General features: G+C 51.0%; 2 protein-coding genes across 2 annotated transcripts; both read left to right on the plus strand.

Moving 5' to 3' along the window:
* Positions 1-10117: 10117 nt before the first annotated feature.
* Positions 10118-12308, plus strand: LOC138929591 (NHS-like protein 3). The gene is made up of 2 exons (XM_070288990.1): positions 10118-10193; positions 10489-12308. Exons 1-2 carry the CDS (start codon positions 10118-10120, stop codon positions 12306-12308), a joined length of 1896 nt encoding a protein of 631 aa, XP_070145091.1.
* A 7584-nt stretch (positions 12309-19892) lies between these two features.
* LOC138929592 (NHS-like protein 3) lies at positions 19893-22083 on the plus strand. The gene is made up of 2 exons (XM_070288991.1): positions 19893-19968; positions 20264-22083. The coding sequence occupies exons 1-2, from the start codon at positions 19893-19895 to the stop codon at positions 22081-22083; spliced, it is 1896 nt and encodes a 631-aa protein (XP_070145092.1).
* The last annotated feature ends 4914 nt before the right edge of the window (positions 22084-26997 follow it).

Raw genomic sequence — 26997 nt, forward strand, 5'->3', positions numbered from 1 at the left:
GAAAAATAATATACTTGTGTGATGTATATATTGTGCTCATATACACTCACCAATGTATATGTTCCAAACTGTTGGTAATAAGGAACAAATGTATAAAAACACATGATTCATATATAACAAATATACTTTTAAAGTATATTTTGCTTATATAGAAAACATTGAAAAGGCATAATAATAAATTGGCAAATGAAAATATATTGATATATATTAAATGTAAATATGATACAATGAGAAAGTAAAGTTGGAAAAAATACATATGGAAATATGATATAATGAGAAAATAAAGTTGGAAAAAATACATATGGAAATATTATATTATGAAAACGTATACCTGGAAAAATATACATATGGAAATATTATATTATGAAAACGTATAGCTGGAAAAAATAAATATGGAAATATTATATTATGAAAACGTATAGCTGGAAAAAATACACATGGAAATATTATATTATGAAAACGTATAGCTGGAAAAAATACATATGGAAATATTATATTATAAAAAATAAAGTTGGATAAAATACATATGGAAATATGATATAATGAGAAAATAAAGTTGGAAAAAATACATATGGAAATATTATATTATGAAAACGTATAGCTGGAAAAATATACATATGAAAATATTATATTATGAAAACGTATAGCTGGAAAAATATACATATGAAAATATTATATTATGAAAACGTATAGCTGGAAAAAATACATATGGAAATATTATATTATGAAAACGTATAGCTGGAAAAAATACATATGGAAATATTATATTATGAAAACGTATAGCTGGAAAAAATACATATGGAAATATTATATTATGAAAACGTATAGCTGGAAAAATATACATATGGAAATATTATATTATGAAAACGTATAGCTGGAAAAAATACATATGGAAATATTATATTATGAAAACGTATAGCTGAAAAAATATACATATGAAAATATTATATTATGAAAACGTATAGCTGGAAAAATATACATATGGAAATATTATATTATGAAAACGTATAGCTGGAAAAAATACATATGGAAATATTATATTATGAAAACGTATAGCTGGAAAAAATACATATGGAAATATTATATTATGAAAACGTATAGCTGGAAAAATATACATATGAAAATATTATATTATGAAAACGTATAGCTGGAAAAATATACATATGAAAATATTATATTATGAAAACGTATAGCTGGAAAAAATACATATGGAAATATTATATTATGAAAACGTATAGCTGGAAAAAATACATATGAAAATATTATATTATGAAAACGTATAGCTGGAAAAAATACATATGGAAATATTATATTATGAAAACGTATAGCTGGAAAAAATACATATGGAAATATTATATTATGAAAACGTATAGCTGGAAAAAATACATATGGAAATATTATATTATGAAAACGTATAGCTGGAAAAATATACATATGAAAATATTATATTATGAAAACGTATAGCTGGAAAAAATACATATGGAAATATTATATTATGAAAACGTATAGCTGGAAAAAATACATATGGAAATATTATATTATAAAAAATAAAGTTGGATAAAATACATATGGAAATATGATATAATGAGAAAATAAAGTTGGAAAAAATACATATGGAAATATTATATTATGAAAACGTATAGCTGGAAAAAATACATATGGAAATATTATATTATGAAAACGTATAGCTGGAAAAAATACATATGGAAATATTATATTATGAAAACGTATAGCTGGAAAAAATACATATGGAAATATTATATTATGAAAACGTATAGCTGGAAAAAATACATATGGAAATATTATATTATGAAAACGTATAGCTGGAAAAATATACATATGAAAATATTATATTATGAAAACGTATAGCTGGAAAAAATACATATGGAAATATTATATTATGAAAACGTATAGCTGGAAAAAATACATATGGAAATATTATATTATGAAAACGTATAGCTGGAAAAATATACATATGAAAATATTATATTATGAAAACGTATAGCTGGAAAAAATACATATGGAAATATTATATTATGAAAACGTATAGCTGGAAAAAAAACATATGGAAATATTATATTATAAAAAATAAAGTTGGATAAAATACATATGGAAATATGATATAATGAGAAAATAAAGTTGGAAAAAATACATATGGAAATATTATATTATAAAAACGTATAGCTGGAAAAAATACATATGGAAATATTATATTATGAAAACGTATAGCTGGAAAAAATACATATGGAAATATTATATTATGAAAACGTATAGCTGGAAAAATATACATATGAAAATATTATATTATGAAAACGTATAGCTGGAAAAAATACATATGGAAATATTATATTATGAAAACGTATAGCTGGAAAAAATACATATGGAAATATTATATTATGAAAACGTATAGCTGGAAAAATATACATATGAAAATATTATATTATGAAAACGTATAGCTGGAAAAAATACATATGGAAATATTATATTATGAAAACGTATAGCTGGAAAAAATACATATGGAAATATTATATTATAAAAAATAAAGTTGGATAAAATACATTGTGACGACACGATCGGTCGCCACTAAACTGTATATATATGTATCTATGTAGAAACTAAGCTAAAATTAAGACTAAAATTAAGACTAAAATTAAGACTAAAAATTAAGCACACACACACCACCCGGCACGAAGCCATACACCCACACACACAACCCGGCACGAAGCCATACACACACACACACCACCCGGCACGAAGCCAACGGCATGAAGCCGAATAAACCCCGCGAAGGGAAATTCAAAACAAGCATTAAGCCTTAACATTACGCGCGCAAGTGGCAACGCTGTCGGCGATAGTGGCAGAGCCTGGCAACGCCAAGATCGATCGCGGCAGCGCTGCCGGCAGAAACTAGGTCACGGCCACACTCAAGAATTAGGTCAATTTTAATCCTCGCCTAATTCTTAACCGCGCAAGTCGTGCCGCTCCAGAGTGATAAGTCTAAGTGCAAAAACCGCGTGTTCGTAAAAACATCCTGCAGGACCTTCGAAGGCATCCGCTTCGAATCGTGGGTGAGCATGGCCGCCGGCCATTAAATATATATTGGGGATCTACCCCGCCCCTTGCCACAGTAACTATAAGTGAGAAATAAAATCATGTGCTTGCATAAAATCGTGCGTTTTCCCCGCCTTCGTTTGCGGGCCGGCGCCCCTCGCCGGCAGTGACCAATTCCCCTCCCGCTTTTCCCGTAGCATCGGAGTAATTCCGGGTGCGGGCGAAAGCCGGACGGGAACAGGAGCCCGTGGCTGCTGGATCTTTCCGAGCCCGGACTTGCCGCGAGGCCGCCGGTCCCCCTTTTTCCCCTGCCCCTCAGAGAGCCATCCCGCTGCTGGATTTTTCCGGGCGAGGATCTGGGGTTGGTCGCTGGATTTTTCCGAACCAACTGTCCCGCTGCTGGATTCCTCCGAGCGTGGACGCAGGCATCGGCTGCTGGATCTCTCCGAGCCTTTGTCCTGTCCCAACGGACGCCGCGCTGCTGGATCACTCCGAGCGCGGGCGTGGGCGTGGCTGCTGGATTTCTCCGAGCCCTCTGAGCAATCCTGCCGCTGGATTCTTCCGGGCAAGGATTCGGGGCTGACTGCTGGATTTCTCTCCGAGTCAGTGGTCCCGCTGCTGGATTCCTCCGAGCGTGGACACAGGCCTGGGCTGCTGGATCCCTCCGAGCCTTTGTCCTGCCCCGAAGGCGCCCCGCCGCTGGATCACTCCGAGCGTGGGCGTGGGCGTGGCCGCTGGATAACTCCGGGCCACTCGTCTCGCTGCTGGATCCCTCCGAGCGCTGACGCGGGCTTGACCGCTGGATTTTTCCGGGTCGCCCAGCCTTCCCTGGTCAAATAATCCCGTATCAATATATTTCTTCCCCATTTTTTTCCCGCTAGCTGGCCAGAAATTATCGGCGCTTCTCCGTTCTGGGTGTCTCACAAATTATAAATTTTGTGAGGGGACTCTGGGCCGCTGAGGATCACCCCGGCCGCCCAGACGCTTCCTTACATGGCGCCGGGAGCAGGGACAGCCCAGGACGGAAAAGTTGGTCATCTTGGCGGATTAAACCCCCCCCAGCCGATACTTTTTGGTCAGGAAAATATATATACATAGAAAAAAAAATAATAAAATATATAGGGAGAAAATATAATAATAATATATATACCTGGGAAAAAAAAAATAATAATATATATGGGGGAAAAAAATATATAAATTTTCTATGGGGGAATATTCGGCAACGGCCACGTTTTTTTCGCAGTGCAAATAGGTCGCGCCAATTCGGCGACAGACGGCAGCGGCGAAGCATAATTCAAAGAGAAAGAGACAACAAAATTTTCCACCCGCCACGCGGGATATTCGCGCCAAAAATTAGCTTCGCTGCACCGCTCGAAATTTGACGTCGCTGCCCGCGCTTACGCCGGCAGAGGAACGCTCTCTGCCGCTATCACTCTGTCGCTTTGCATGCATTCGCCCGAGAAATATTCCCGCCATAACTTAGCTTCGCTGCATCTCCGCCCGCGTCAACGCCGGCAGAGGGACGCCCTCTGCCGCTATCGATCTGTCACTCGGCTGCGCCGCTGCTACCGTGGGCAGTAATAAATAAAGCTACACTGGGCAACATAAAATCAATCTCCGACGAACTATCAGAAAGAACACATCGCTCAAATATTTTTTTTCGCGCAAACGCCAGTGACTAAGATCCTTCCGCCGTGGTCAAGAACATCCTTAGAGGACACTTAAATATTTTTTTTTCGAAATTAATAATATCCTTCAAGGACAGTGCCGAGAAAAATTCTTTCGCCGTCGCTTTCAAAGTGCTCAACGGGAAGATCCTTTCATACAAAAAAAAAAAAAAAAAATATACCACGGGTATCCAGAGGATCCTGCGTGATCCTGTCACCAACTCAAAACCAAGCGGATCCTGCGCAATCTCAAAACGCAAAAGCCTGGTACACACGCCGAAATAAAATAAAATAATTGAATAATTAAATAAAATAAAATAAAATAATTGAATAATTAAATAAAAATAATTAAAATAATTAAAGAAAAAAAAAAAATAATAAACAATAAAAGAATTAAGTAAAATAATAAATCAAATAAAACAGAATAATTGAATTTCGATTGTATACTCGATTCCGTGACCTGTGCCATAGCAAATTAATTCTCGGTCGCCGTATCCCTGATCATCTTCTTCGCAACGATGGGCGTCACATGGATTAGCTATCGTAAAAAGATGGAGCTAGAAACCATCCTAGGCGATTTCGGACTCGACCGAAGCGGCACGGTGGACGAGCAACGCGCGCGGCTCATAGCATTTGCGCGGCAGCCTGGCAATTCCGAGGAAATCCAGGATCGACTCGCGGAACTGGAACGCCGGTTCGGGAACGCACCCACCGGCGACGTCAAGTCACCTATACCGCTAGATCCGTCTCTCATCTCTCCGGAACCGACCACGTCGGCATCGTTGATACCACCCTCGCTTTTCCTACCGCGTAGTACTTCACCGGCCACAGGGCGACGCCCGAAGGCGGAAGAACCTCCGAGATCCGTGAATCACCCTAGCGACGCCGGCTTGGGAGCCATCCTGATCGACAGGATGACGAAGTGGGGTCTCTCGTTCGACGGAACGACGGATCCACTCGGGTTTATAGAGCACATCGAGGAGCGGGCCGATACTTGCCGGATCGACCGGAGATATCTGGCTCAAGCCTTGGTGGTGCTGCTATCCGGTCGCGCCGAGAGCTGGTTCCGCACGAGCGGACTCCAGCAAGCCAGCTGGGTCGAGGTTCGCCGCGAATTTCTAGATTTTTTCCTGCCACCGCGGTATTATCAACGACTGGAGGACGAGATCCGGACGCACCTGCAGCGACCCAACGAGCCGTTCAAGGAATACTTAGTGGATCTTCGCTTGCAGATGCGCCGAGCTGGATTCTCTCCGGACCGGGAGTTGGAGCGCGTCTACGACAACATGCTGCCGGAGTACCAGCTGTTCACCCGAAGACAGGACTTCCGCACCCTGGCGGAGCTGACCCACCTGGTAGTGGACTACGAGGTGACGCGTAGCCGGGATAGAGGCCAGGATCATCGCTCTCCGAGCCCTCGACCGGAAGCTAGGCGCAACTATGGGACGGAAGCCGGGCAGACGCCGCGCCGTGCCCCACCAGCAGCCCCAGTGGGCAACCCTTTCAACGGAGGTACCAGCCGGAACGCGAACACGAGCCAGAGCACGGCCTCTCCTGCCACATCGGAGCCAGTCAACGCCCGCGACGCCTGCCGCAACTGCGGCCAACCGGGACACTTCTCGGCCGAGTGCCGGAACCCCCGCATCATTTTCTGCTGGGACTGCGGGCGCAGAGGAACCCGGACTATCGATTGCTGTCGGCGTGCAGCATCGGGAAACGGGAACGGGCCTCGAGTGACCGGGAATCACCCGGGGAACCCGTCCAACCCACGCAGCCAGTAGGAGGAACTCTCCACCAACACCAGGGACGGATTCGCGCCACCATCACCATGGAAGGACGAGAATTCGTGGCCACCCTGGACACCGGAGCTACGCATAGCTTCATCAGCGAAGACCTAGCCCGAGAGTTAGGCAACGCGGACAACTCGCGAGACATTCGCACACAAGTCAAGTTGGCCGACGGGACATGCCGGGACCTGACCCGGGCCCTCGCCGCCAATATACACCTGGGGAGCAAACGTGCTCCAACCGTCCTGCTAGTGATGAGCGAAGTCCTTGACGACGTTCTCCTAGGCATGGACTTTCTTTGCAGGATCGGAGCCACCATGCAGTGCGGGGGACAGACCCTCAGCCTGATGCCAGACCAGTACACGGAGCCACCATGGGCCCAAGAAAGAGCCAATGCAAGACGCCGGAGGGAAGAGCCACGCTCTGTCCGCTTCGAGGAGCCACGCTCTGTCCACATTGAGGAGCCAGACTCCAACCCTCACGGAAGGCCACACCCTACGCCGCAGCCGAGAGAGCCACGCTCTCAACCACGAAGCCCGCCGGCCGAGTCACACTCTGCCCGCCGGGAACCAGTGACGACGGAGCTACGCTCCAGCAATACGGAACCAGCAACGACCAGAGAACCACCGCAACCGGCGCCACGCGCCCGCCCTCGGGGCACAGCCCTCGAAACCAACCGGGAGACCGCCAGCACCACGCCTGCCGGAGAGGAGAGCACATCCTCCCGGAGGTCGGCAGTCATCTCGGGCACAGACTCGTCCACGACGGGAAACCAGCCGCCAAGTTGGAGCCACGTCTTGCCTGTGGCAGATGCCACCGCCGCGCAGCGAAATCCATTTCGCACCTCCAAGAAGCGTGTCCGTTTCCAGGACCACGTCGAGGAAACGCCGGCGCAAGACTCGCCTCTCTGCGGAAACATTAACTCGGTGAGTCACCCCGCGGGGGGTCCAGACTCAGCCGAGGCGGAAGAGCTCGAGACCCACAGCTACCCAGAGCCCTGGGTAGAGGAATTCCTGGAGAAGGAGTTGGCCTTGTTCGAGAATCTTTCAGGGGTGTCCCACATAGCGGAACACCACATCATCATGCGCAGCGATCGGCCACTGAAGCAGAGATACTTCCCGAGGAACCCGGCCATGAGGGCCATCATCGACAAACAGATCGACGAGCTTCTTCGAGACGGGCGGATCGAGCCCTCGAAGAGTCCGCACAGCGCGCCCATTGTGATTGCGGCGAAGAAAAACGGAGACGTACGCATGTGTGTTGACTACCGTCAACTCAACGAAAACTCGGTTCCCGATGCCTACCCGCTCCCGAGGATCCACCAGATTCTGGAACGCCTCCGGAACGCCAAGTTCATCTCGACGCTGGACTTAAAGAATGGGTACTGGCAGATACCAGTAGCCCCGGGCAGCCGAGAGTGTACGGCTTTCACCGTTCCCGGCAGAGGATTATTCCACTGGCGGGTGATGCCGTTCGGTCTGCATTCCGCCCCTGCAACGTTCCAGCGCGCTTTGGATACAGTCATCGGGCCTGACATGGAACCACACGCATTCGCCTACCTGGACGATATCATCGTCATAGGCTCAACGCTGGAGGAACACGTCGCCAACCTTCAAGAGGTCTTCCGACGCCTGCGCAATGCGAACTTGCGCCTGAATCGAGGGAAGTGCCACTTCTTCCAACGCCACATCGTCTACCTGGGACATGTGATCAGCGAGGCGGGCATCCATACAGATCCGGACAAAGTTGCCGCGATCCGCGAGCTGAAGCCACCAACTTGCCTAAAGGAGCTCCGGAGGTGCCTTGGGATTTCATCCTGGTATCGCCGCTTTGTTCCAAACTTCGCCGACGTGGTCGAACCCATGACCGCGTTGCTGAAGAAAGGCCAAAAGTGGGAGTGGACATCGAGGCAGGATCACGCTTTTCAGGAGCTGAAGGCGCTACTAACGAAGGCACCGGTCTTGGCCTGTCCGGATTTCGGCCAGAAATTTGTTCTTCAGACGGACGCCAGCGAGTACGGAATAGGAGCCGTACTGACGCAGACCATCGAGGGACAGGAGAGAGTTGTCGCTTACGCCAGCCGCCGGCTCAACCCGGCCGAGAGGAACTACTCCGTTACGGAGAAGGAGTGCCTCGCCATCGTCTGGGCAATCAGGAAGATGCGATGCTACCTCGAGGGGTACCGTTTCGACGTGGTGACGGATCATCACTCGCTGAAATGGCTGAATTCGATCGATAACCCGACGGGCAGGATTGCACGCTGGGCTCTCGAGTTGCAACAGTACCAGTATGACGTCCATTACCGGAAAGGGGCCCAAAATCTTGTGGCCGACGCCCTTTCTCGCCAACCGCTGCCTACCGCGCAGCAAGCACAGGTACAAGGAGTCAACTGCCGCTGGATCCAGAAGATGCTCCAGAAGATGCGGACAGAACCCGCCAAGTTCCCCGACTACAGGGAGGAGAACGGACAACTCTATCGCCGCATTGGTCTTCAGCCAGAAGAGGAGGAGTACACGCCATGGAAGCTGTGCGTTGGGTCGGATTACCGCCAACGCGTCCTCGAGGAATGCCATGACCACCCAACCGCCGGACACTTGGGAATCCGGAAAACTAGTAATCGCGTGGCTCAGCGATATTATTGGCCGGGTTTGTTTCGCGACGTCGCGCGCTATGTTCGTCACTGTACGAGTTGCCAGAAGTTCAAGGTAAGCCAGGAGAAACCTGCGGGGATGATGTTCACCCGCCAGGTCGACGAGCCATTCCAGGTTCTCTGCGCGGACTTCGTTGGACCGCTTCCACGATCGAAGCAAGGCAACACCATGCTGTTGGTGTTTCTGGATGCCTTCAGCAAGTGGGTGGAGTTGGTGCCACTGCGGAAAGCCACTGGAGCACAGCTTGAACGCGCCTTCCGGGAACGGATCCTGAGCAGATTCGGAGTGCCGAGGACCTTCGTCTGCGACAACGGCACGCAGTTCACAGGGCGATCTTTCCAGAACTTCTGCAAATCGCTGGGCATGGAGCTGCAGCACACGGCGCCGTATACGCCAAGGCAGAACCCGACGGAGAGAGCCAATAGGACGATCAAGACGATGATCGCCCAGTACCTGGATGGAGGCCCGCAGAACACATGGGACCAGTTGCTGCCTGAAATCTCTCTGGCCATCAACAGCAGTGTCTCCGACACAACAGGATTTAGCCCAGCTTTCCTGACGCAAGGGCGAGAGCCGAGGCTGCCACGGACTCTATACGACGAGCTCACACCAGGACGAGGCACCCCAGAGGTGGCCCCAACGGACCGAAGCCAGCAGCTGAAGGACATCTTCCGAGTGGTGCGAGACAACGCTGAACGCGCTACGGCGGATCAGGGCCGACACTATAATCTGCGCCGGCGGATTTGGAAGCCGCCTGTAGGATCTCTAGTGCTGGTGAGACGCCACGCACTCTCCAACGCTGCTGAAGGATTCGCCGCCAAACTGGCCGCGAGATACGAGGGACCCTTCCGAGTGGCGAAGTTCCCTTCACCAAACATCGTCCAGCTACACGTACCCGGCAGCCGCCGACGTCGTACTGCGAGTTTGGGGCAGCTGAAACCCTACCGACAGGGAGAAGCAGATGACCACGCCGAAGGCGCGATCGATGACAGCGACTACGAGGAAGACCACGCCGAGGACACGCAGAACCCAAAGCAGTCAGACGCCGCCGACACGAGCCCTGGGGAGAACTGCCCCACTCCACACCGCCGCCACTAAGCCACGCCCCACTCCACGACGCCGCCACTACGCCACGCCCAGAACGAAAGATGGCCATGTTCAGAGGGGCCACTTGCTGACAGGCGCGCCTGTCCAACGCTCCTACCCCCTTAGGGGGGAAACATGCGCCCTCTCTTTCGCAAAACTTAGAAATCGAGCAACTCTCGGTTGGGTAGGGTCCTTCGAAAGCGCCCCCCTAACAACGCCGTCTCTTTTGCTCTTTTCTCTCCGCAGACACATCGACCATCACGCAGCACGAACGCACACGGTGCAAACAGCGAACAAGCAACAGGGACGCGACCCACCGGCCACAGGCAACCGCCAACAAAGACACGCCCGCATCCTCGAGGATCCAGCGCACGGCAGCGCTGATCACACGCGCTTTGCATACCGCCCACGATCCCGAGCACGGCCACATCACCACCAACCCAGACCAAGATCTCGTCACGATGTCGTCACCCAGGGACGACGCCTGGATGGGGCTCGCCCTTGAAGACCTGCTAGGTGGCCTCCAGATGGGGCATCGGCCCCAAGCATCAGTCCTCGCGCCACTCAGCGTGGCCGGAATCCGCAGGCGAATCCCGTCCGCGGAGCAGGTGGACATCCCGCCGGATCACCGCTTCGGCCCAATACGGGTGGACACCACCCCGCCACGACCACGGCCAACCGAAGCCGCCCGCGCGCCTGCCGACCAGGGCAAGCAGCCAGACACGGACCAGGGGCCGCCGCCGTTGGTCCCGCTACAGCCACCACGGGCAGCGCCACAGACAACCGGCCCGTCGACGCGTCCACACACTGGCCAGTTGCCTACGACACCCACCGGCAACAAGGGGCAGTCACCACAGGCAGTGCTTCAAGCAGCCGCCCCGTCGACGCGCCCGCACACCGGCCGGACCACCACGACAGCATCATCACCACGGGCGACGCCGCGAGTTGCCCTCACCGCGACACGCGCACGCACCGGCCCGACCTCTACAGCGCCTGAGACACACACAGTCCAGGCCACAGCACCGCTGGTCCCGTCAGGGGCTGTAGCGGCGCCGGATCCAGACGACGAGGTGGAAGCGGCGCTACGAGAGTGCCTAGGCGACCTTCCACCCGACGTGCTGGAGGAGATGGCCCAGGGGGCAGAGGGATTGGAGCTGGAGGACCTCTTCGGAGAGTCTCCCGACGAGGACGGGGTAGAGCTCCCGATGCGCCCCGTCTCCAACCCATCCGCCGACGAGCCAAGGACCCCGTCACCGCAATTCCTGCCGGAGTATGAGGAGATCTCCAGCGACGAGGGAGTGGAGCCCGAGATCATCCAGATCTCGGACTCCGACGACGCCGAGCCAGACTTCAGACCGCCGGGCACCCCGCCGCCGGCATACGAGGATATTTTCGGGCCGGGCCCGTATGCCACCAGCTGCCCAATACCCACTTGCGCGGCCTCGACGCCCAGCCAGTCCCCGCCGACCACGTCGCGCGGGTACCACGCCGCCGCCGCTCCTCGCCGGACAGATGGCCCCACGACAAGCCGACTCGTCGACCTGACGACCAACGAGGACTCCGCTAACGAAGACTCCACCAACGAGAGACCAGCCGTGGCCGTCCCGGCACGCCCCCCGCTACCCACACCCGACGAATACGCCGCGGCAGTGGCCCGACGCAGGGCCGAGGAGCTGAGTGACGAGCTGGGCTCGTCTTCCGCCGGGCCAGTTCAGCCAACAGACCCAGAGCCACGTCCGGCCAGGGATCGGCCACCTACACCAGCACCAGCACGCCGAGGCCGCCGACGGAGCGCGCCCTGGGCAGATAGTCCCAGCGGGTCCTCGTCCGAGGAGGAGCTACCACCCGATCGTCAGGATCACGCCCGCTGGCTACCAGTCCCCGACGGCTGGAGCACGCCCAACGGCACGCTACCCGCCGCGCTCATCCGGAGGATCCAGCAGAGACTCTTGATCGCCAGACGGAGGGCCCGGCGCTACCTGGAGGAGGAGCAGGGCCAACGATTCCGGGTACAATTAAACAGGGACGACCACGCACGGGTCTTCCTGTACCCCACCCGGAAGTGAGAAGGAGGTGTGACGACACGATCGGTCGCCACTAAACTGTATATATATGTATCTATGTAGAAACTAAGCTAAAATTAAGACTAAAATTAAGACTAAAATTAAGACTAAAAATTAAGCACACACACACCACCCGGCACGAAGCCATACACCCACACACACACACACACACACAACCCGGCACGAAGCCATACACACACACACACACACACACCACCCGGCACGAAGCCAACGGCATGAAGCCGAATAAACCCCGCGAAGGGAAATTCAAAACAAGCATTAAGCCTTAACATTACGCGCGCAAGTGGCAACGCTGTCGGCGATAGTGGCAGAGCCTGGCAACGCCAAGATCGATCGCGGCAGCGCTGCCGGCAGAAACTAGGTCACGGCCACACTCAAGAATTAGGTCAATTTTAATCCTCGCCTAATTCTTAACCGCGCAAGTCGTGCCGCTCCAGAGTGATAAGTCTAAGTGCAAAAACCGCGTGTTCGTAAAAACATCCTGCAGGACCTTCGAAGGCATCCGCTTCGAATCGTGGGTGAGCATGGCCGCCGGCCATTAAATATATATTGGGGATCTACCCCGCCCCTTGCCACAGTAACTATAAGTGAGAAATAAAATCATGTGCTTGCATAAAATCGTGCGTTTTCCCCGCCTTCGTTTGCGGGCCGGCGCCCCTCGCCGGCAGTGACCAATTCCCCTCCCGCTTTTCCCGTAGCATCGGAGTAATTCCGGGTGCGGGCGAAAGCCGGACGGGAACAGGAGCCCGTGGCTGCTGGATCTTTCCGAGCCCGGACTTGCCGCGAGGCCGCCGGTCCCCCTTTTTCCCCTGCCCCTCAGAGAGCCATCCCGCTGCTGGATTTTTCCGGGCGAGGATCTGGGGTTGGTCGCTGGATTTTTCCGAACCAACTGTCCCGCTGCTGGATTCCTCCGAGCGTGGACGCAGGCATCGGCTGCTGGATCTCTCCGAGCCTTTGTCCTGTCCCAACGGACGCCGCGCTGCTGGATCACTCCGAGCGCGGGCGTGGGCGTGGCTGCTGGATTTCTCCGAGCCCTCTGAGCAATCCTGCCGCTGGATTCTTCCGGGCAAGGATTCGGGGCTGACTGCTGGATTTTTCTCCGAGTCAGTGGTCCCGCTGCTGGATTCCTCCGAGCGTGGACACAGGCCTGGGCTGCTGGATCCCTCCGAGCCTTTGTCCTGCCCCGAAGGCGCCCCGCCGCTGGATCACTCCGAGCGTGGGCGTGGGCGTGGCCGCTGGATAACTCCGGGCCACTCGTCTCGCTGCTGGATCCCTCCGAGCGCTGACGCGGGCTTGACCGCTGGATTTTTCCGGGTCGCCCAGCCTTCCCTGGTCAAATAATCCCGTATCAATATATTTCTTCCCCATTTTTTTCCCGCTAGCTGGCCAGAAATTATCGGCGCTTCTCCGTTCTGGGTGTCTCACAAATTATAAATTTTGTGAGGGGACTCTGGGCCGCTGAGGATCACCCCGGCCGCCCAGACGCTTCCTTACATGGCGCCGGGAGCAGGGACAGCCCAGGACGGAAAAGTTGGTCATCTTGGCGGATTAAAGCCCCGCCAGCCGATACTTTTTGGTCAGGAAAATATATATACATAGAAAAAAAAATAATAAAATATATAGGGAGAAAATATAATAATAATATATATACCTGGGAAAAAAAAAATAATAATATATATGGGGGAAAAAAATATATAAATTTTCTATGGGGGAATATTCGGCAACGGCCACGTTTTTTTCGCAGTGCAAATAGGTCGCGCCAATTCGGCGACAGACGGCAGCGGCGAAGCATAATTCAAAGAGAAAGAGACAACAAAATTTTCCACCCGCCACGCGGGATATTCGCGCCAAAAATTAGCTTCGCTGCACCGCTCGAAATTTGACGTCGCTGCCCGCGCTTACGCCGGCAGAGGAACGCTCTCTGCCGCTATCACTCTGTCGCTTTGCATGCATTCGCCCGAGAAATATTCCCGCCATAACTTAGCTTCGCTGCATCTCCGCCCGCGTCAACGCCGGCAGAGGGACGCCCTCTGCCGCTATCGATCTGTCACTCGGCTGCGCCGCTGCTACCGTGGGCAGTAATAAATAAAGCTACACTGGGCAACATAAAATCAATCTCCGACGAACTATCAGAAAGAACACATCGCTCAAATATTTTTTTTCGCGCAAACGCCAGTGACTAAGATCCTTCCGCCGTGGTCAAGAACATCCTTAGAGGACACTTAAATATTTTTTTTTCGAAATTAATAATATCCTTCAAGGACAGTGCCGAGAAAAATTCTTTCGCCGTCGCTTTCAAAGTGCTCAACGGGAAGATCCTTTCATACAAAAAAAAAAAAAAAATATATACCACGGGTATCCAGAGGATCCTGCGTGATCCTGTCACCAACTCAAAACCAAGCGGATCCTGCGCAATCTCAAAACGCAAAAGCCTGGTACACACGCCGAAATAAAATAAAATAATTGAATAATTAAATAAAATAAAATAAAATAATTGAATAATTAAATAAAAATAATTAAAATAATTAAAGAAAAAAAAAAATAATAAACAATAAAAGAATTAAATAAAATAATAAATCAAATAAAACAGAATAATTGAATTTCGATTGTATACTCGATTCCGTGACCTGTGCCATAGCAAATTAATTCTCGGTCGCCGTATCCCTGATCATCTTCTTCGCAACGATGGGCGTCACATGGATTAGCTATCGTAAAAAGATGGAGCTAGAAACCATCCTAGGCGATTTCGGACTCGACCGAAGCGGCACGGTGGACGAGCAACGCGCGCGGCTCATAGCATTTGCGCGGCAGCCTGGCAATTCCGAGGAAATCCAGGATCGACTCGCGGAACTGGAACGCCGGTTCGGGAACGCACCCACCGGCGACGTCAAGTCACCTATACCGCTAGATCCGTCTCTCATCTCTCCGGAACCGACCACGTCGGCATCGTTGATACCACCCTCGCTTTTCCTACCGCGTAGTACTTCACCGGCCACAGGGCGACGCCCGAAGGCGGAAGAACCTCCGAGATCCGTGAATCACCCTAGCGACGCCGGCTTGGGAGCCATCCTGATCGACAGGATGACGAAGTGGGGTCTCTCGTTCGACGGAACGACGGATCCACTCGGGTTTATAGAGCACATCGAGGAGCGGGCCGATACTTGCCGGATCGACCGGAGATATCTGGCTCAAGCCTTGGTGGTGCTGCTATCCGGTCGCGCCGAGAGCTGGTTCCGCACGAGCGGACTCCAGCAAGCCAGCTGGGTCGAGGTTCGCCGCGAATTTCTAGATTTTTTCCTGCCACCGCGGTATTATCAACGACTGGAGGACGAGATCCGGACGCACCTGCAGCGACCCAACGAGCCGTTCAAGGAATACTTAGTGGATCTTCGCTTGCAGATGCGCCGAGCTGGATTCTCTCCGGACCGGGAGTTGGAGCGCGTCTACGACAACATGCTGCCGGAGTACCAGCTGTTCACCCGAAGACAGGACTTCCGCACCCTGGCGGAGCTGACCCACCTGGTAGTGGACTACGAGGTGACGCGTAGCCGGGATAGAGGCCAGGATCATCGCTCTCCGAGCCCTCGACCGGAAGCTAGGCGCAACTATGGGACGGAAGCCGGGCAGACGCCGCGCCGTGCCCCACCAGCAGCCCCAGTGGGCAACCCTTTCAACGGAGGTACCAGCCGGAACGCGAACACGAGCCAGAGCACGGCCTCTCCTGCCACATCGGAGCCAGTCAACGCCCGCGACGCCTGCCGCAACTGCGGCCAACCGGGACACTTCTCGGCCGAGTGCCGGAACCCCCGCATCATTTTCTGCTGGGACTGCGGGCGCAGAGGAACCCGGACTATCGATTGCTGTCGGCGTGCAGCATCGGGAAACGGGAACGGGCCTCGAGTGACCGGGAATCACCCGGGGAACCCGTCCAACCCACGCAGCCAGTAGGAGGAACTCTCCACCAACACCAGGGACGGATTCGCGCCACCATCACCATGGAAGGACGAGAATTCGTGGCCACCCTGGACACCGGAGCTACGCATAGCTTCATCAGCGAAGACCTAGCCCGAGAGTTAGGCAACGCGGACAACTCGCGAGACATTCGCACACAAGTCAAGTTGGCCGACGGGACATGCCGGGACCTGACCCGGGCCCTCGCCGCCAATATACACCTGGGGAGCAAACGCGCTCCAACCGTCCTGCTAGTGATGAGCGAAGTCCTTGACGACGTTCTCCTAGGCATGGACTTTCTTTGCAGGATCGGAGCCACCATGCAGTGCGGGGGACAGACCCTCAGCCTGATGCCAGACCAGTACACGGAGCCACCATGGGCTCAAGAAAGAGCCAATGCAAGACGCCGGAGGGAAGAGCCACGCTCTGTCCGCTTCGAGGAGCCACGCTCTGTCCACATTGAGGAGCCAGACTCCAACCCTCACGGAAGGCCACACCCTACGCCGCAGCCGAGAGAGCCACGCTCTCAACCACGAAGCCCGCCGGCCGAGTCACACTCTGCCCGCCGGGAACCAGTGACGACGGAGCTACGCTCCAGCAATACGGAACCAGCAACGACCAGAGAACCACCGCAACCGGCGCCACGCGCCCGCCCTCGGGGCACAGCCCTCGAAACCAACCGGGAGACCGCCAGCACCACGCCTGCCGGAGAGGAGAGCACATCCTCCCGGAGGTCGGCAGTCATCTCGGGCACAGACTCGTCCACGACGGGAAACCAGCCGCCAAGTTGGAGCCACGTCTTGCCTGTGGCAGATGCCACCGCCGCGCAGCGAAATCCATTTCGCACCTCCAAGAAGCGTGTCCGTTTCCAGGACCACGTCGAGGAAACGCCGGCGCAAGACTCGCCTCTCTGCGGAAACATTAACTCGGTGAGTCACCCCGCGGGGGGTCCAGACTCAGCCGAGGCGGAAGAGCTCGAGACCCACAGCTACCCAGAGCCCTGGGTAGAGGAATTCCTGGAGAAGGAGTTGGCCTTGTTCGAGAATCTTTCAGGGGTGTCCCACATAGCGGAACACCACATCATCATGCGCAGCGATCGGCCACTGAAGCAGAGATACTTCCCGAGGAACCCGGCCATGAGGGCCATCATCGACAAACAGATCGACGAGCTTCTTCGAGACGGGCGGATCGAGCCCTCGAAGAGTCCGCACAGCGCGCCCATTGTGATTGCGGCGAAGAAAAACGGAGACGTACGCATGTGTGTTGACTACCGTCAACTCAACGAAAACTCGGTTCCCGATGCCTACCCGCTCCCGAGGATCCACCAGATTCTGGAACGCCTCCGGAACGCCAAGTTCATCTCGACGCTGGACTTAAAGAATGGGTACTGGCAGATACCAGTAGCCCCGGGCAGCCGAGAGTGTACGGCTTTCACCGTTCCCGGCAGAGGATTATTCCACTGGCGGGTGATGCCGTTCGGTCTGCATTCCGCCCCTGCAACGTTCCAGCGCGCTTTGGATACAGTCATCGGGCCTGACATGGAACCACACGCATTCGCCTACCTGGACGATATCATCGTCATAGGCTCAACGCTGGAGGAACACGTCGCCAACCTTCAAGAGGTCTTCCGACGCCTGCGCAATGCGAACTTGCGCCTGAATCGAGGGAAGTGCCACTTCTTCCAACGCCACATCGTCTACCTGGGACATGTGATCAGCGAGGCGGGCATCCATACAGATCCGGACAAAGTTGCCGCGATCCGCGAGCTGAAGCCACCAACTTGCCTAAAGGAGCTCCGGAGGTGCCTTGGGATTTCATCCTGGTATCGCCGCTTTGTTCCAAACTTCGCCGACGTGGTCGAACCCATGACCGCGTTGCTGAAGAAAGGCCAAAAGTGGGAGTGGACATCGAGGCAGGATCACGCTTTTCAGGAGCTGAAGGCGCTACTAACGAAGGCACCGGTCTTGGCCTGTCCGGATTTCGGCCAGAAATTTGTTCTTCAGACGGACGCCAGCGAGTACGGAATAGGAGCCGTACTGACGCAGACCATCGAGGGACAGGAGAGAGTTGTCGCTTACGCCAGCCGCCGGCTCAACCCGGCCGAGAGGAACTACTCCGTTACGGAGAAGGAGTGCCTCGCCATCGTCTGGGCAATCAGGAAGATGCGATGCTACCTCGAGGGGTACCGTTTCGACGTGGTGACGGATCATCACTCGCTGAAATGGCTGAATTCGATCGATAACCCGACGGGCAGGATTGCACGCTGGGCTCTCGAGTTGCAACAGTACCAGTATGACGTCCATTACCGGAAAGGGGCCCAAAATCTTGTGGCCGACGCCCTTTCTCGCCAACCGCTGCCTACCGCGCAGCAAGCACAGGTACAAGGAGTCAACTGCCGCTGGATCCAGAAGATGCTCCAGAAGATGCGGACAGAACCCGCCAAGTTCCCCGACTACAGGGAGGAGAACGGACAACTCTATCGCCGCATTGGTCTTCAGCCAGAAGAGGAGGAGTACACGCCATGGAAGCTGTGCGTTGGGTCGGATTACCGCCAACGCGTCCTCGAGGAATGCCATGACCACCCAACCGCCGGACACTTGGGAATCCGGAAAACTAGTAATCGCGTGGCTCAGCGATATTATTGGCCGGGTTTGTTTCGCGACGTCGCGCGCTATGTTCGTCACTGTACGAGTTGCCAGAAGTTCAAGGTAAGCCAGGAGAAACCTGCGGGGATGATGTTCACCCGCCAGGTCGACGAGCCATTCCAGGTTCTCTGCGCGGACTTCGTTGGACCGCTTCCACGATCGAAGCAAGGCAACACCATGCTGTTGGTGTTTCTGGATGCCTTCAGCAAGTGGGTGGAGTTGGTGCCACTGCGGAAAGCCACTGGAGCACAGCTTGAACGCGCCTTCCGGGAACGGATCCTGAGCAGATTCGGAGTGCCGAGGACCTTCGTCTGCGACAACGGCACGCAGTTCACAGGGCGATCTTTCCAGAACTTCTGCAAATCGCTGGGCATGGAGCTGCAGCACACGGCGCCGTATACGCCAAGGCAGAACCCGACGGAGAGAGCCAATAGGACGATCAAGACGATGATCGCCCAGTACCTGGATGGAGGCCCGCAGAACACATGGGACCAGTTGCTGCCTGAAATCTCTCTGGCCATCAACAGCAGTGTCTCCGACACAACAGGATTTAGCCCAGCTTTCCTGACGCAAGGGCGAGAGCCGAGGCTGCCACGGACTCTATACGACGAGCTCACACCAGGACGAGGCACCCCAGAGGTGGCCCCAACGGACCGAAGCCAGCAGCTGAAGGACATCTTCCGAGTGGTGCGAGACAACGCTGAACGCGCTACGGCGGATCAGGGCCGACACTATAATCTGCGCCGGCGGATTTGGAAGCCGCCTGTAGGATCTCTAGTGCTGGTGAGACGCCACGCACTCTCCAACGCTGCTGAAGGATTCGCCGCCAAACTGGCCGCGAGATACGAGGGACCCTTCCGAGTGGCGAAGTTCCCTTCACCAAACATCGTCCAGCTACACGTACCCGGCAGCCGCCGACGTCGTACTGCGAGTTTGGGGCAGCTGAAACCCTACCGACAGGGAGAAGCAGATGACCACGCCGAAGGCGCGATCGATGACAGCGACTACGAGGAAGACCACGCCGAGGACACGCAGAACCCAAAGCAGTCAGACGCCGCCGACACGAGCCCTGGGGAGAACTGCCCCACTCCACGCCGCCGCCACTAAGCCACGCCCCACTCCACGACGCCGCCACTACGCCACGCCCAGAACGAAAGATGGCCATGTTCAGAGGGGCCACTTGCTGACAGGCGCGCCTGTCCAACGCTCCTACCCCCTTAGGGGGGAAACATGCGCCCTCTCTTTCGCAAAACTTAGAAATCGAGCAACTCTCGGTTGGGTAGGGTCCTTCGAAAGCGCCCCCCTAACAACGCCGTCTCTTTTGCTCTTTTCTCTCCGCAGACACATCGACCATCACGCAGCACGAACGCACACGGTGCAAACAGCGAACAAGCAACAGGGACGCGACCCACCGGCCACAGGCAACCGCCAACAAAGACACGCCCGCATCCTCGAGGATCCAGCGCACGGCAGCGCTGATCACACGCGCTTTGCATACCGCCCACGATCCCGAGCACGGCCACATCACCACCAACCCAGACCAAGATCTCGTCACGATGTCGTCACCCAGGGACGACGCCTGGATGGGGCTCGCCCTTGAAGACCTGCTAGGTGGCCTCCAGATGGGGCATCGGCCCCAAGCATCAGTCCTCGCGCCACTCAGCGTGGCCGGAATCCGCAGGCGAATCCCGTCCGCGGAGCAGGTGGACATCCCGCCGGATCACCGCTTCGGCCCAATACGGGTGGACACCACCCCGCCACGACCACGGCCAACCGAAGCCGCCCGCGCGCCTGCCGACCAGGGCAAGCAGCCAGACACGGACCAGGGGCCGCCGCCGTTGGTCCCGCTACAGCCACCACGGGCAGCGCCACAGACAACCGGCCCGTCGACGCGTCCACACACTGGCCAGTTGCCTACGACACCCACCGGCAACAAGGGGCAGTCACCACAGGCAGTGCTTCAAGCAGCCGCCCCGTCGACGCGCCCGCACACCGGCCGGACCACCACGACAGCATCATCACCACGGGCGACGCCGCGAGTTGCCCTCACCGCGACACGCGCACGCACCGGCCCGACCTCTACAGCGCCTGAGACACACACAGTCCAGGCCACAGCACCGCTGGTCCCGTCAGGGGCTGTAGCGGCGCCGGATCCAGACGACGAGGTGGAAGCGGCGCTACGAGAGTGCCTAGGCGACCTTCCACCCGACGTGCTGGAGGAGATGGCCCAGGGGGCAGAGGGATTGGAGCTGGAGGACCTCTTCGGAGAGTCTCCCGACGAGGACGGGGTAGAGCTCCCGATGCGCCCCGTCTCCAACCCATCCGCCGACGAGCCAAGGACCCCGTCACCGCAATTCCTGCCGGAGTATGAGGAGATCTCCAGCGACGAGGGAGTGGAGCCCGAGATCATCCAGATCTCGGACTCCGACGACGCCGAGCCAGACTTCAGACCGCCGGGCACCCCGCCGCCGGCATACGAGGATATTTTCGGGCCGGGCCCGTATGCCACCAGCTGCCCAATACCCACTTGCGCGGCCTCGACGCCCAGCCAGTCCCCGCCGACCACGTCGCGCGGGTACCACGCCGCCGCCGCTCCTCGCCGGACAGATGGCCCCACGACAAGCCGACTCGTCGACCTGACGACCGACGAGGACTCCGCTAACGAAGACTCCACCAACGAGAGACCAGCCGTGGCCGTCCCGGCACGCCCCCCGCTACCCACACCCGACGAATACGCCGCGGCAGTGGCCCGACGCAGGGCCGAGGAGCTGAGTGACGAGCTGGGCTCGTCTTCCGCCGGGCCAGTTCAGCCAACAGACCCAGAGCCACGTCCGGCCAGGGATCGGCCACCTACACCAGCACCAGCACGCCGAGGCCGCCGACGGAGCGCGCCCTGGGCAGATAGTCCCAGCGGGTCCTCGTCCGAGGAGGAGCTACCACCCGATCGTCAGGATCACGCCCGCTGGCTACCAGTCCCCGACGGCTGGAGCACGCCCAACGGCACGCTACCCGCCGCGCTCATCCGGAGGATCCAGCAGAGACTCTTGATCGCCAGACGGAGGGCCCGGCGCTACCTGGAGGAGGAGCAGGGCCAACGATTCCGGGTACAATTAAACAGGGACGACCACGCACGGGTCTTCCTGTACCCCACCCGGAAGTGAGAAGGAGGTGTGACGACACGATCGGTCGCCACTAAACTGTATATATATGTATCTATGTAGAAACTAAGCTAAAATTAAGACTAAAATTAAGACTAAAATTAAGACTAACAAGAAAGGAAGCTAACTTCGGCACGCCGAAGTTTGTATACCCTTGCAGATTGGTTTTGATGTTTATTTTATAGATTTAAATGCTGAAAACACTCACAAAACAGAGTTTCATTACATTTTACCTATACTTATTATGTTTACAGTTTGACAGTTACAGTTTTACATTCTCAGCTTTATATATTTTATACATTTACCGATCGCTTCTATGGCAGCTATAAGATATAGTTGTCCGATTTTTATGAAATTTATACCAAAATTCTAGAATAATAAAAAAAAACGTATATCTCAGAGTAAATAAAAATGCGTTGAAAAACAACGAAGCTATAATTTTATTTCTATTAATTTCTCGATCGTTCCTATGGCAGCTATATCATATAGTCGTCCGATTTTCATAAAATTTTTACCAAAATTCTGGAATAATATAAAATGGCTATATCTCAAAAATGATGCAAAAATATTGAAAAACAGCCAAGTTATACTTTTTTTTCTAAAAATTTATCAAACATTTGTATGGCAGCTATATGATATAGTCGTCCGATCCGGCCCGTTCCGACATATATAGCAGTGAGAGCATATAGAAGACTATATGCAAAGTTTCATTCAGATAGCTTTAAAACTGAGGGACTAGTTTGCGTAGAAACAGACAGACAGACAGACGGACAGACGGACAGACAGACAGACGGACAGACGGACAGACAGACAGACGGACAGACGGACATGGCTAGATCGACTCGGCTGTTGATGCTGATCAAGAATATATATACTTTATAGGGTCGGAAACGTCTCCTTCACTGCGTTGCAAACTTCTGACTGAAATTATAATACCCTGCAAGGGTATAAAAATTAAGCACACACACACCACCCGGCACGAAGCCATACACCCACACACACACACACACACAACCCGGCACGAAGCCATACACACACACACACACACACACCACCCGGCACGAAGCCAACGGCATGAAGCCGAATAAACCCCGCGAAGGGAAATTCAAAACAAGCATTAAGCCTTAACATTACGCGCGCAAGTGGCAACGCTGTCGGCGATAGTGGCAGAGCCTGGCAACGCCAAGATCGATCGCGGCAGCGCTGCCGGCAGAAACTAGGTCACGGCCACACTCAAGAATTAGGTCAATTTTAATCCTCGCCTAATTCTTAACCGCGCAAGTCGTGCCGCTCCAGAGTGATAAGTCTAAGTGCAAAAACCGCGTGTTCGTAAAAACATCCTGCAGGACCTTCGAAGGCATCCGCTTCGAATCGTGGGTGAGCATGGCCGCCGGCCATTAAATATATATTGGGGATCTACCCCGCCCCTTGCCACAGTAACTATAAGTGAGAAATAAAATCATGTGCTTGCATAAAATCGTGCGTTTTCCCCGCCTTCGTTTGCGGGCCGGCGCCCCTCGCCGGCAGTGACCAATTCCCCTCCCGCTTTTCCCGTAGCATCGGAGTAATTCCGGGTGCGGGCGAAAGCCGGACGGGAACAGGAGCCCGTGGCTGCTGGATCTTTCCGAGCCCGGACTTGCCGCGAGGCCGCCGGTCCCCCTTTTTCCCCTGCCCCTCAGAGAGCCATCCCGCTGCTGGATTTTTTCCGGGCGAGGATCTGGGGTTGGTCGCTGGATTTTTCCGAACCAACTGTCCCGCTGCTGGATTCCTCCGAGCGTGGACGCAGGCATCGGCTGCTGGATCTCTCCGAGCCTTTGTCCTGTCCCAACGGACGCCGCGCTGCTGGATCACTCCGAGCGCGGGCGTGGGCGTGGCTGCTGGATTTCTCCGAGCCCTCTGAGCAATCCTGCCGCTGGATTCTTCCGGGCAAGGATTCGGGGCTGACTGCTGGATTTTTCTCCGAGTCAGTGGTCCCGCTGCTGGATTCCTCCGAGCGTGGACACAAGCCTGGGCTGCTGGATCCCTCCGAGCCTTTGTCCTGCCCCGAAGGCGCCCCGCCGCTGGATCACTCCGAGCGTGGGCGTGGGCGTGGCCGCTGGATAACTCCGGGCCACTCGTCTCGCTGCTGGATCCCTCCGAGCGCTGACGCGGGCTTGACCGCTGGATTTTTCCGGGTCGCCCAGCCTTCCCTGGTCAAATAATCCCGTATCAATATATTTCTTACCCATTTTTTTCCCGCTAGCTGGCCAGAAATTATCGGCGCTTCTCCGTTCTGGGTGTCTCACAAATTATAAATTTTGTGAGGGGACTCTGGGCCGCTGAGGATCACCCCGGCCGCCCAGACGCTTCCTTACAACATATGGAAATATGATATAATGAGAAAATAAAGTTGGAAAAAATACATATGGAAATATTATATTATGAAAACGTATAGCTGGAAAAAATACATATGGAAATATTATATTATGAAAACGTATAGCTGGAAAAATATACATATGAAAATATTATATTATGAAAACGTATAGCTGGAAAAAATACATATGGAAATATTATATTATGAAAACGTATAGCTGGAAAAAATACATATGGAAATATTATATTATGAAAACGTATAGCTGGAAAAATATACATATGAAAATATTATATTATGAAAACGTATAGCTGGAAAAAATACATATGGAAATATTATATTATGAAAACGTATAGCTGGAAAAAATACATATGGAAATATTATATTATAAAAAATAAAGTTGGATAAAATACATATGGAAATATGATATAATGAGAAAATAAAGTTGGAAAAAATACATATGGAAATATTATATTATGAAAACGTATAGCTGGAAAAAATACATATGGAAATATTATATTATGAAAACGTATAGCTGGAAAAAATACATATGGAAATATTATATTATGAAAACGTATAGCTGGAAAAATATACATATGAAAATATTATATTATGAAAACGTATAGCTGGAAAAAATACATATGGAAATATTATATTATGAAAACGTATAGCTGGAAAAAATACATATGGAAATATTATATTATGAAAACGTATAGCTGGAAAAATATACATATGAAAATATTATATTATGAAAACGTATAGCTGGAAAAAATACATATGGAAATATTATATTATGAAAACGTATAGCTGGAAAAAATACATATGGAAATATTATATTATGAAAACGTATAGCTGGAAAAATATACATATGAAAATATTATATTATGAAAACGTATAGCTGGAAAAAATACATATGGAAATATTATATTATGAAAACGTATAGCTGGAAAAAATACATATGGAAATATTATATTATACAAAATAAAGTTGGATAAAATACATATGGAAATATGATATAATGAGAAAATAAGGTTGGAAAAAATACATATGGAAATATTATATTATGAAAACGTATAGCTGAAAAAATATACATATGAAAATATTATATTATGAAAACGTATAGCTGGAAAAATATACATATGAAAATATTATATTATGAAAACGTATAGCTGGAAAAAATACATATGGAAATATTATATTATGAAAACGTATAGCTGGAAAAAATACATATGGAAATATGATATAATGAGAAAATAAAGTTGGAAAAAATACATATGGAAATATTATATTATGAAAACTTAAAGTTGTAAAGTTTTATAATATAATATATATAGTCGTATTATATGAAATATGCAATTATTTTAAAATATATGGGTATTTTGATACGATTATAGAGATTTTCTCTATGTATACCATTTTCCCCATACGATAAATGGCCTGGTGCCAGACAGCGGGGCCAAAAACCTATATAGGGTAGGCAGTGGTTGTCGACCGGTCATTGTTCAAAATATTTGCTTTGCATATATTTTGTTCAATAATATGAAATATTTTATAATATAATATAAAATAATAGTCGTATTATATGAAATATGCAAACATTTTGAAATATTTGTGTATTTTGATACGATTATAGAGATTTTCTCTATGTATGGGGAAAACCCCATACGATAAATGGCCTGGTGCCAGACAGCGGGGCCAAAAACCTATATAGGGTAGGCAGTGGTTGTCGACCGGTCATTGTTCAAAATATTTGCTTCGCATATATTTTGTTCAATAATATGAAATATTTTATAATATAATATAAAATAATAGTCGTATTATATGAAATATGCAAACATTTTGAAATATTTGTGTATTTTGATACGATTATAGAGATTTTCTCTATGTATGGGGAAAACCCCATACGATAAATGGCCTGGTGCCAGACAGCGGGGCCAAAAACCTATATAGGGTAGGCAGTGGTTGCCGACCGGTCATTGTTCAAAATATTTGCTTCGCATATATTTTGTTCAATAATATGAAATATTGATGGTATTATATGAAATATGCAAACATTTTATATGTTTGTGCATTTCAGTACCATATTAAATAATTTTCTCTATTTATATAGGGAAACTATACGGTGGGTGGAAAATGCAGTTATAAATACCCGTTTTCAAGACATCGGTGCAAAAAACCTATATAAGATGGGCAGTGGTTGTCCATCAAGTATAATACAAAATGTTATGTGATTTCATATATATTTGATTATACTAATATTAAATGGTTTAAATCATAAATAATATCGTTATAAAATTTGTTATCTAAGTTTCTTAGATTTTTGGCTTAGTGCGATATATATTTATTATAAAAAGATAATAGAGTTGAAACAAAGGCCAAAATTGAATAACAATTCTAGTTTCCAATTATTATCGTTAAATTATGGCGGTAGGCAGATATAATTTATATTATATTTGATCCTACCACAAAAAATGTGTTGCATTAATATTAATTTTTAGTATTATTGTATTCACATATCACAATATGATTTAAGTTTCATTTTTATATGTAACTTTTTCATATGTTCT

This window comes from Drosophila kikkawai, unplaced genomic scaffold (genome assembly GCF_030179895.1).
Source record: "Drosophila kikkawai strain 14028-0561.14 unplaced genomic scaffold, DkikHiC1v2 scaffold_7, whole genome shotgun sequence".
Classification (NCBI taxonomy): domain Eukaryota; kingdom Metazoa; phylum Arthropoda; class Insecta; order Diptera; family Drosophilidae; genus Drosophila; species Drosophila kikkawai.

What these genes read in the sequence shown, in the direction of transcription:
- LOC138929591 (XM_070288990.1), top strand. Translation starts at nt 10,118, where the DNA reads ATGACCACGCCGAAGGCGCGATCGATGACAGCGACTACGAGGAAGACC. An exon ending in GACACGCAGAACCCAAAGCA is followed by an intron (nt 10,194 to 10,488) that starts GTCAGACGCCGC and finishes TTCTCTCCGCAG; the next exon opens with ACACATCGACCATCACGCAG.
- LOC138929592 (XM_070288991.1), top strand. Translation starts at nt 19,893, where the DNA reads ATGACCACGCCGAAGGCGCGATCGATGACAGCGACTACGAGGAAGACC. An exon ending in GACACGCAGAACCCAAAGCA is followed by an intron (nt 19,969 to 20,263) that starts GTCAGACGCCGC and finishes TTCTCTCCGCAG; the next exon opens with ACACATCGACCATCACGCAG.